We start from the raw sequence: 12,170 nt of genomic DNA, 5'->3' as shown, positions 1-12,170 counted from the left end.
GCCTATCATAACCAAATCAGGTTTTGTTGCTTTCTCTCCTGTTCTCATGTTAAGAAAGGCAGAGTCTGGCCTCTGCTGCCCACATCTTTGGGCATGCAACCTGATGATGCGATTCCAGGCCCCAGACACAGCCTCTACTTCCACACCGGTAACAGTAGTAATAGCCTCGTCCCGCCCAGGCTGGTCGATGCACTCACCCTCCTGCAGTTGTGCAAGGCTAAGCAGAGCCTGAACCATGCAACAGACACTATCTTCATTCTGCGGCTTCATATTCTAGGCGTAACATTTCAGGGCAAACCACTTCACTGTCCAGATGTACGAATTTGTAGTATTTACAGGTCTCCACTTTGCCACATTCCATTCTGGCTGCCATTTTGCTTGGGAACGGTAGCTCCTCGCACCATCAGGATGATAATGTCCAGAAAGCCCTGCTGCAAAATGAGGGTTGTCCAAAATCAAAGCAGAAGATTTGGGGATGGAAAGGGGCAAGCACTAAAAGGGTAGAGCATTGACCTGCTCTCCAATACTGCGAGACGCAGCGGTCTGTCGGAATAGACTACCAGTGTGCCAAGTGGTGGATCACTGTCCTCCCACATGCCTTGTGTGCACTCCAAAGGACTAAAGAGGTTTAGCTGTAGGGGCTGGGGAAAAAGAGGACTGTTGCTGTTTCCCACAGCGACCCTTGGAACTGCTATGCCATCTTTAGCCCTCCATTGACTGGGATGCCGCATAGGCTGTGAGGTCTGATGCCGCCAAAAGAGTGACAGCCAGGAGAGAAGGTTCAGGCTAGCCAAAAGCATGCTTAAACAGTCAGACCTTCAAAAGCTTGGTGAACCTCAAAGTTTGGTTCCAACCTGGCCGAGGAAGGGAGAGAGTTCCATAAGATGGGGGCCAGGACAGAGAAACTCCTGCCCCCTGCTCTCTGTTGCTTGAACCGACGGATGCGCCAACACCACAAAACACAACCACATTAGCACGCAGCAACAATTATAATACAGATGCCACTCCTCAACATCACTAAACTCAGAGATTATACTAATGAAAACACCCCCAACAAATGAAACATGATTGTAACCTTCAACACAATACTGCCAACATAACAAAAGACTAAATGCACAAATGCTACATACGTATCAACATAATGACCAACTAAAACCCTTATACTTGCCTAAGAAACTGAAGAAGATTCTACCTTATATCCCTGTCGACTCTAGAAGGACGGTTGTAACTACACTAATAAAGTCAAAATTAGACTACTGCAACGGACTCTACCTGCATATGCAGAAACAATACCAATATAAGCTTCAGACGGTACAAAATGCAGCCGCTAGACTTCTACTGAATGTCCCTGAGCACGAATCAGTAGCTAAGGAAATTCAAAGACTTCACTGACTTCCGGTTGCGCATCGTATTACATTCAAGTCGTTATGCCTAGCATACAAGGCCCTGAACAACACTGGACCAATATTTCTTAGAAACCTCTTCTCCTGGTACAAACCGGCCAGACAACTACGTTCCACAGGCGCCAGACTTATGAAGGTTCCGAGGATCCGGACCTCAAGCTGGGGAGGCCGAAGCCTCTCGTATGGCACAGCAAAACTATAAAATACGCTTTCAATGGATCTCAGAAGTGCAAGCTCACTTACCTCCTTTAGAAAAGGGCTAAAAACTTGGCTATTTCAGAACTAGATGCTCCTTCCTGGGCTAACCGCATTCCTAACGCCAAGACACCTACGGGTATTCGTGCGCTCAATACATTTTATTGACATAACCATGAACACTGGGTTCTCACCCAGTAGTGTGTTATACGTCTGCAAAGTGCTTCAGCATTTCTCCAGGGGTCGTGAGACAGAGGTGTGAACACCTACAGCATGATGGATTGCTCTTCTACAGAACTGCAGCCAAAGAAAACACACAAATCAGAATGTTCACCATAACGTCACGCATCCAGTAGTGCACCAAATGCAATTGATCAGTGTGGGGATAGTCGCATCAAACCCAGCACAACTGTGCATTGCTTCACTTTGCCCTACAGTGAACTAGAACCACCTTAGTTATGTATTCTGCATATAGGCACCTGTTTTCATTCAAGAACATGAAACCAAGGCAAACGTACACCTTGGCTCCTTTCAATAAGAGAAACTCAGCCAGACACAAACACCATGAAGGCAAGAATCACTCTGATCCAGCCAATGCACAGCGCGATGCCTTTTAGTGTACAGCTAGCATACCCAAGCAGAGCTGGGCCACTCCTGGGCCACGCTTGCTCCACACCCCCACCAAAAACTACTCACAATACACAAATTATAACAAACATCAACAAGCCACCATCCAGACAACCCATCAAGGCAAGGACAATGGATGTAGTATGGAGAATTCAGAAATGTAAGATTTACCTGATCTATGAGCCATTGCAACACAAATGGCTACTTTCTTGTGTTCTTCTGCACAGAGTCCAGTGACACGTCTGGAAAGCATACCTCCGTCTGCGCGAATGAACTGGCTCAACAAAAGAACATCCTGGTGAAAGAGAAGAATAATCAAAAAAATACTTTCAGACCATCAATCATATTTAAAAACAAAGTGCTAAATTGCAATCAACATCGTGTAGGCACCATGAAGTCTGGTGATAAATGTACAACTAATGGGTACATTCTTCTTTTGTATCATTTTGGGTTTAGCTCTATACACTGAAATACTCATTTATATTATTCTAAGTATTGCTATATAGATTTAATTCATCACTAGAATTTCCTCCATGTGCAGCCACAGTATTTAAAATAGATTCATCTATAGAATGCCGTCAGATATACTTCATAAAATGCATTTCTGATTCGCATTACCCAGGTTACCACAATACAGAATGGGTTTCTCGGATTACCCCAGCCGTCTCTATGCAGAATGGACTTCTTATATCTTCCCAGGTCAAGCAATACAGAATGGTTTTTCTCACAATATCCTAGTGTTGGAAAACGAGGTAGCATCTGTGAGGCCTGCACAAATAACATGACTACATTTGTCCTTCACTGGGAACCAAACACCCAATTGTAGCGCTTGACTCTCAGGGGGTAGCGTTGCAGAGCAGTCTGAGGCTTACTCAAGGGAGGTGGTGTGGGCTAGTAATCGCCATTTGCAGGTGCACAAAAATAACACTCAATAATTGATTGTCCAGTCTGTACTTTGCTTTATAAAAGTAAGAGTACATTTATTAAACACACACACTACTCAATACCATGCACCAATTTACAAATATACATACACTGTTGGAATTACTTTGTGACATTGCATAACATCTCCACCCCTCCCGCAGGGGGGTGGGGCCTAGGACCACCACTCCCATGTATGCACATCAACTTGCCCCCAATGCAGTTAGTTGAACATAACCTGGAGCGAGGGCCCTGCGCACTGGCACCATCCCAGTGGCGACCCACCCCATTACCTCAACAAGCATTAAAAAGGGGTAAACCTGCCTTGGTGACACATGACCCTGACTGAGCATCTCCTACTGACCATAAAGTATGCACCTCTATATCTTACGGGCTAGCAGTCTGGGGTCTTCACCTAAGCGCAGTGTTAGAAATGGGATGCCACCAATGTTAGAAATGGGATTTCTGGTTGGCTAAGGCTTGCGCCAAAGTCAGGCAGAAACCACCACTCTAGTCAGGGCAAGGAAGTTACACGCCAAAGATAACCCCTGCTCACCCCCTTGGTAGCTTGGCACGAGCAGACAGGCTTATCCCTGAGGCAATGTGTAAAGCGTTTGCGCGCGCACCCAGCAACAACACCCAAGGCCCACCACAAAGGAAACTCCACACAAGGTATTCTATAAAAAATAGCCTTTGTATTATACACAACACATTAGATAAAAACACACACTCTACAATGTGCCAACAGGCACGGGCAGAATTTACAAGGGATTATATGTACAGGGGACAGGGCCACATGGACCACTGTCAGGAATTAGCACTCTTAGAACATAACACAAATTACCAAGTGTACATGTAGAACATAACCAGTATCTACTGGCGCAATAATGACCTCAGCGTCATCACACTAGCATCAGGTATAAAACCTATCCTGCATCTATCACAGGGGCATAAATCACATTATGCAACTCTCATTGGTCTAACGTATTAGACCTAGCCACCTAAGTACACCTACACTAGGGGCGTACATAACACAGGGAAGTACATTCTCCCTACCATCAACCTAAACAAGGTAAAACAACCTCCTAGGCAGAACTAACCACATTTAGAGGTACACAACACAGGGTGCGCAAAACATACTATACACCGTACATTTCCTAGCACCAAAAGCATGAACACAGGGTGCGCCAAACATACTACACAGTACATTTCCTGGCACCCAAAATCACATTATAGTCCAGGTTGCGCCAAAACCTAAACGTAGCAGCTGCCCACTACTTGCTGGGCAGCTGGGGACAAGCACAGGGCCTAAACGCTGCAGCTGGCACTAAGTGCTGCGCAGCTGGGGAAGGCAAATAGGAGGCATGGGCTCTCACTGGCCCCTGAACACATTATCCAAAACGCTGGAGCCACCTGGCTCAGAAAATAACATGTCCCCCTTGGAGTCCCTCTGGACTCTAGACAAATGATGCCCTCTTCGTTGGAGCGCACGAGCGCTCTAAAACAAATATGCCCCCACCGTTGGAGCCACGTGGGCTCAGAGAAAACAATGCCCAGTAACGTTGGAGCGGCCCGCTGCCTTCCGGGGCCACTCTGAGTACCAAACGAACTGCCCCCGTATGCGTTGGAGCCTCGTGGGCTCCCAGGCAGAGAATGCTGTCCCCTTTGGTGGAGCCTCCTCGTGGGGGGGCTCAGACACGCACAGAGACCACCCCGAGCCCTCTCCTTACCGGGGTCTCCTACGCGCCGGCTCTGCTCCTAATGTCGGCTCTCCTGAGGCCGGGCAGCCGAGTCGCGCTTCCTGGCTCTCTCCACGGCCGGCTTGTGGGGCGTTGGCCAGAGCGGGGTAGGCTCCCGCCTGGCTTCGTGAGGCTGCGAGGCTTTCCAGCTCCCGGGTGCTTCTCGGTGGAGCCTGCGAGGCTCCGGGACAGTTTGCCGGCAATGGCCGCACTTCCCCTTCCGTCCCGCGGCCCCGCCCACAACCAGGCGGGCCGCGGGCTCGGCGATGCCTTTCAAAGGCAGCTTGGGCCGCGGCGGTGATTTCTTTGTAAGAGGGGTAGGCTCCCTCTAAATTCACGACATAAGGCGGGGTGGGCACCCGCCGGACACCAAACAGCGGGGTGGGCACCCACCACACACGGTGAATCGCGGGGTGGGCACCCGCTCCCCTTAAAGGAGGCATAACGTGGGGTGGCACCCGCAATCTACAATTACCGATGAAGCGGGTGGGCACCCGCAATCTAGGACAAGGATGAAGCGGGGTGGCTCCCGCTCGGCAGCCATGATGGGGGAATCCCTCCAGTGGGGATTCCCTCAGGCAATAGGCAGCAGCATGCTGCAGAGCTCCAGTCAGGAGCCCGATTTCAGCGCTCCCAGGCGCTAGAAGGCTGTATCAAGCCTGGGCAGTGTAAAAGGACCAGCAAAAGGTCCAAAAAGGTCCTGAAGGCATCCAGGGGGCAACGCAGGGCCCAGGGGCCAGCACACAGGGCCCTCCAGCAGGAAGGTAGCCCCCATGGCGGTCCCTCCTGGGCCCCAGCAGCAGCGCGCCCCTGGCAGATTCAAGTCAGAACAAGAACATTTTGTAAGGGGACACAGCCCCTTTTTATACACCAAATCCCTTTGTCTGGGTTCAGGGTGAGGGGGAAAACCAGTCGCAGCTGGTTGGGGAGCACCCTTGATGTGCTCAGCCCCTCACTCTATTCACTGGCAGGGCTAGGGTCGTCAGTCGCACCACAGGGGGCGGAGCCAGCAGTGTGTGGGGAAAACCCTGCCCTATTCAGGTCCAAGGTGCACTCCTCCCCAGCCATCAGCATGCTAATCTCACACTCACCACTGGGGCAGACCCAACCAGACTCCTGGAGCCAGGCTCACCAGCCAGCTCCAGCCAATCACACGCCAGACGCACTGCACACAGAAGTGCCCACTTCTAGAAGTGGCACTTCCACACTAGGTACATGCACGCCGCACACATCATCGCGCAGCATTCACTCCCACGAGTCCGCACATACCAAACTCGGGCCTGCACACCCCACACCTCAGGAACTACTAGGGACACATACATTCCCCATGCATTCCTATGGGAGGGCAGGCCTATCTCACCACATGCACTCAGAGCACGCACGCACTTTACCCTGGGACACAGGGAAAGTGCGCAGGAACCAAACAAATCACCACACCAAGTCACCAATAAAAAGCAAAAAGTTCAGGGGTGAACCTGCCAGAAGGGCCAAGTCCAACACGCAGCAGCAAGAATCCATGTTTACGCACACTTTAGAATGACAGTACCCATTACCTTAGTTGATCATTTGAATGCATTGCAATTACAGCACCTAAAGGCATCACAGATTAAATCACAGGATTACGCATATACAGCCAGACACCCTAGCAGGACTGTCTGACAACATAACCCCACGTGGCTTATGGCATCACCATACACCAGCACATCACATTAAACAAATGAACTTCAGTCCCTCTGAAAGAAATAACTATTAATAAATGCATTTCGGTGCAGTTACACCACTTCAACTCCAGGGGATGCCCTTCTCCAGACATCCCCAACTCAGCCCTTCACTCCATGATGCACATCGTCGTACACCCTCAGCTGTAGAACATAAGTTCCAGCCCAGAAGGTGATAAATGCTGGCGGTGCCCTTGAGGGGTTATTATTTCAGATGCCCCAGGAAACTTATGGGGGGACTGTTCTCCTTTCTGCTGGGGGAGGCTGCGGTGCTCCTGCAGCCCCCATGCACTCCCTTTCACCCATAAGGGTGACCTCCTCCTCTGGGGGCCACCAGGTGCCAAAAACGAGGTTCTCCCCATGCCTTGCAAGGCATTATGGGGAGCTTTGAGCTCCTTCCTTCGCATAACAGATGAGCGGCTCTCCCGCTGTGCCGGGGAGAGCCGCGCTGGTGATGCCGGTGGCTTCGCCGCATCTTCTCCCTCCGGTGGGGGGCCCGGTCCCACCCGGACCCCCAGGTGCTGCTAGGCGACTCGGAGAGCCCACCCCCGGCCGCTCCTCCTGGTTTCTGGGGCCCGGTCCCACCCGGGCCCCTCGCGCCTCCTCACTTCGTGTTCGGGGTCCCGGTCCCACCCGGGACCCCCGCATGCCTCCGTGATGGAGGGCAGCCTGGGGAGCCCACCCCCGGCTGCCCCCGCCGGCTCCCCGCCCGGCCAGCACCCTCGCGTGCTGCCACAGGAGCCGGCACGACTCTTCTCGTCTGCCTGCTCCAGCGGGCAGACACGTCGCATCCTCCATGGAGCGGTTATTTGGGGGGAGTGCGACGGCGCTCCCCCTCATTCAGCATCTGTGGGGGCCAGGGTGGGCTCCTGGCCCCCTGCCAAGGGCCACCTTCCCGGGGAGTGCGACAGCGCTCCCCTCCTCCTTTTTCGGCGGGGGCCAGGGTGGGCTCCTGGCATCCCGCGGGGGAATCTTCACGGGGTGCGCGACGGCGCACCCCGACTTTCCTTTCTTGGGGGGCAGCCCCCGGGACCTGATCCACCCCGGGGGCAGTTTCAACACCGGCGGCGGAGCCCCACGTGCTTCATCGTCGGTCCCAGCAAAGGTCAAAGGTCTTGTACCTTCTTGGGGGCATATCTCAGCCCCCAGGGGTCCGATCTCCTCCATTTTCGCGTCTTCTCGCTCCTGGTGGCGCCCCCCAGCCACTGGGAGCACTCTCCTTCACCCTCCGGGTCTCCACGAGGCTGCCTTCTGCAGGGAACGATCTTCACTGGCTCCCTGCGCCAGCCTTTCGCCTGGCTCTTGTTCTGTGCCTCTCTTTTCCCTGCGCAGAGGCCACTGCTCCTGCGCACCGGTCCTGGGCTCTTCTTCTGGCGCTGATAGGGTCCTGGGCGTAGTCAGGGGGTCTCTCCTTCCAACTGCCCATTGCGCCAGGCTGCAGCACCTTCAGCCTCAGCCGACCACACCCCAGAGAGAATTTCTCTTCCTGTGCAAGCACTTTTTAAAAATTGAGTAGGGGGCTGGCAGGAAGTCCCTGTTGGTCCTTTCAAACAGCGACACATCACTTTCCTGCCCCTGCTCCCTCCTTCTTGTCCAGCCTCTGGGGTTGTTCAAAATGGCATTGTCTAGTGTCTCTGGCCACATGGCCTCTGAAACCCAACTCCTTCCCTCCTTGGTGCAGCCTGGTGCCTGGCACCCAGCGACAGCAGTAGATGAAAGGGCCTGCAGCCCCACCCATCTTCTCTTTGTTGAGAGGAGGCCCTAGCTTGTGGAAGAAAGGTTATCAATCCATCCAGCTGAGGTAAGCCCTCAGCCTGGGTCTGGTCATGGCTGGCTCAGAGAAATAGGACAGTTCTGGGTGACCCAAAAGCAGTACAAATAGGACTTTGGACTCTGCAGAATACTTCTTTTCACATTTGCTACAGTGGACTTAAGTGCGTGTCTGGAATCTGTAGGCCTAATTGAAGTTAATCTAGCCCCTGGCTCCACATTCCCATAGGGGAATAAGGAAGTGAAAACACAGTAAAACATACTGACTTTCCCTGGCATGTCTCTTCCATCCTGAGTTCACTGTGGGTGAGTCCCAACTTATGAGGCTCTCCCACCGTAAAAGCTCAACAATGAGGTGCTCAAAAAGCGAAAAATCCGGCCGGCCCATAGAGTCAGAACCACCTTCTAAGGCCTAGGTATAGTTATGTAGAATGCATTTCTCATAATATCCCTGGTATAGCTACGCAGAATGTATTTTTTCGTATTACCCCAGGTTTAGCTCTACAAAATGTATTTCTAGTTGGTATTGTCCCAGGTAAATCTATAAAGAATCGATTTCTCATATTACCCTAGGTAAAGCTATGTGGAATGGATTTCTCATTATTGCCACCCGAGGCATATCTATACAGAAATAATTTTTTGTTCCCATTTCACCCAGTTATATTTAGAGAGAATGAATTCCTCACAAGTGATTCAAAGGATTTAACAGTATTATTATTGTCATTCTTCCTGTCCGTGTCACTCGGATGTTATATGTTTTGTAAAGCACGCTATCACCAGCGAGGGTATCCTGGGGCGGATACCTGCGGGACAAGACAATCCCCTAATTATTATCCATGTACAACGTCAAGTATAACGCGTAGCAGCTTCAGCTGGTAAGAGTTCTCTGAAGTAGCAGCATTGATCTACTATTCCATAATTAAGTAAGCATAAACAAGGTTCCTTTGTTAGCATTTGGCCCATCGTCCCACCCAGATCTTCCTTGGGCTATTTAAGCAGCTGGGCTTTGAAGCCCTCGGCTACGAAGAGATGCAAGACTCTGGAGGGGAACAGAATTAAGATTTGAATGGTGGAATGGCACACTTTGCCCTATGTTGGGCAAAAAGGAATGCACCAAACTCAAAGTAGTATCCTGTATGTCCTATGGAGTGAGCAATGCTCAAGGCTCCTATAAACGTCGGCTTTTGTGCAAGCAGAAATTTTACAGGATGCCATTGGATCAGCCCCTCACACCATCATTGTCATGCACAAGTTGGTGAAGGACAGATGCTGTAGGAAACCGTGCCCTCCTCTCCCAACACACACATGTTTTGCCTGGTATTTGATGCAACTTTGACTGAAGTGTACTGGGTTTCTGCTACCCAGGTACCCAGTATAAGTGTTCTTTCCCTAAACACTGTACAATTCTTTCCCCCAATTGGCAAAACCTTTACAACCCTCTGAAAAACCCTAGTAAACAATACCCATGGTATCTAGGGCCAGAGGTATCAAAGAGGGACCCTATGGGCAGCAGCACAATTTGTGTCAACCTAAGGGACCCGTAACCAAGCACATGCAGGGCTGCTATCGCAAGCTGTGTATCTTGGTGTCAGCAAAAGTGAAAACACAACATGTCACACATCCCTGGGTGCCACATACCCTAACACTGCATGTCATATTTGTAAGTCATCCAAACAGCAGTGTTAACAGCCCTAAGGCAGGGTGCTGAATATTACATGTGAGCGCATACCTGCATAAGCAGATATGCCCCTGTGCTGGTCAGTCCAATTACTGCCAGTACCAGTGACGCCATCTTAAGACGTGCTGGACACTGGTGAAAATGAGTTTCCCAGCTACATGATGGCTTCACTGAAAATAGGGATGTTTGGTATCAAACATCTCGTATTGGTAAATCCACACTGATGCCTGTATTGGGTTTACCAGTACATGCAGGTGCCCCGAATAACCTACCAGCGTCTGGTGTCTTTTCTGACTGGTTTCTGCCAGCCTGCTATCTGAAACACTGTTCTGACCTCCTAGGGTGAGATCCATTGCTTTCAGGAGACCCAGAACAAAAGCCTGTCCGGGAAGACGGGTAACTCCCCCTTCCACAGGATGATCTGCTGATTAGCCTCCTAGGGCCGGCCGGCTTCAAAGTAGCTGCCGCTTTGGAATGTGAATCTGGCTCCCCTCACAGGAGAAGAGGCAACCCCCCTGTCCATAGACCCCTTGGCACCTGGACAGGAGGGAAAATTAGCCAGTCAGCTAGGTGTGCCACCTCCAGGCTAGTGCCACCCTTAAGGTAGACTACTGTGAGGTGAACATAATTTTTCAGAAGTAGATATCGTTGTGCTGGCATACTTAGGAATTCTGGAACAGAGTTATGCCCACTTCCCGCAAGAAGTGATCATATAGGGTGCGTAGTGACCCCAAAGGTCAGTAGCACATTGGCTACTACCCTACACTCTCCAAAGCCCCTAAATTCAGTATTATGAGGAGCCCCTGGCACCAGAGAAGCAGATCCCGACAACCTGAGAAGAGATAGGACACCAAAGAGCCACAAAAGCATAGGGGAGAAGAAGCAGCTGACCTGGTACCAACCCTGCCGGCTTGTCTACATCCCTTGTCGAAAACTGCACCAAAGTAGACTTGTCCTGCAGCTGTTGACTCCAGAAACCTGGGAAAACTGCCTGCCTTCGAGAAAGACTCAAGAACTCCTGTGAAGAGCAGACCTGTCCTGAAGAAAATCCAAAAAGAGAAGACTGAGGCCTCTGTATCTGCCAAAACCAGACACCCATGGCCACCACTGTACCCGTCGCTTCCAGACCGAGTTGAAGAGGGCCACCGGTGTCAACAAGGTCCCCCAGCCCTCCAGAGCTTGCATGCATTGTGGTTTCACCCCTTTAGGACTCCCCGACGTCACTGGCAGCCTCTGCAGGCAGGCTCCCTCAAGCGCGAATGCTCCGGTAAGGAAAAAAACGACGCACAAGAACATCCCTGCACCCGTCGCCCCTGGGCCTTGGAGAAGAGGACCAAAGGTGTCCCCACTGTCCCAGAGTATCGCAAGGCCTTCGCCCACTTGCTGGTTCAGTCCAACTGGCCTCCTGCTCAGAGCCTGCAGCCTCTTTCCACAGTGACCAATCTCCATTGAAATACATTGGCTGCCGATGCTGTTTTTGCACCCTGCACCCGGCCACCCCTGTGCTGCTGGTGGTGCTCTGTTGGAGCTGCCTTCGGCCTTGCCCACCACTCACCGTAACTCGCGGGGATTGGTCTTGTAAGCCGCTGTACTGCACCTGTTTGCAGAACTTGTTCTTCCTTCCATAGGATAACATTGCAAAACTCAGATATTGCAGTGTCCACTTTTTAAATAAAAAAGAATTTATATTTGAAAACTTACTTACGTGAACTACTTGTTCTGATGCCTAAACATAGATAAAGGTACTGGCTATTTTTATAAATTGCTGTGGATCTCGTTCTTGAGCCGTGGGTGTCATTTATTGGTCATTGTGTGTTTTTGCAGAGGTCTTGCACTCCTCTGTGTTGAGCCTAAGGCTGCTCGACCACACATTCGGGCACTTTGGGACTGCATAGCCATCCCCTCTCCGCTCATGGGGGAACCCTGGATTCTTTACAGGGTATACCAGCTTTTTGATATATCACAGTCACCTACAGATGCCATCAGCAGTTCTGTGCTTTGGCCTTCCCACTGATCCGCGCCAAACTGTTCCTCCCAGGAGAGGTATCAAAAGACTAGACTGGACCCGCAGTGGCCGACGATCGACGCACAGCGCGGAACGAGTCCTGAGAGAAAAGGA

The 12,170-nt window shown here is 51.2% G+C and overlaps 1 protein-coding gene across 1 annotated transcript in view; it reads right to left on the bottom strand.

Moving 5' to 3' along the window:
- The window catches only part of MRPS18A (mitochondrial ribosomal protein S18A), a 153,657-nt gene that overhangs the window by 54,229 nt on the left and 87,258 nt on the right, over positions 1-12,170 (bottom strand). Inside the window, exon 4 of the mRNA XM_085610266.1 lies at positions 2,397-2,520. Within this exon, the coding sequence (XP_085466392.1) occupies positions 2,397-2,520 (124 nt within the window). The remainder of the gene's footprint in view (positions 1-2,396; positions 2,521-12,170) is intronic.

Source organism: Triturus cristatus, chromosome 6 (assembly GCF_964204655.1).
Source record: "Triturus cristatus chromosome 6, aTriCri1.1, whole genome shotgun sequence".
NCBI lineage: Eukaryota > Metazoa > Chordata > Amphibia > Caudata > Salamandridae > Triturus > Triturus cristatus.
This window is presented reverse-complemented; position numbering and strand designations above follow the sequence as displayed.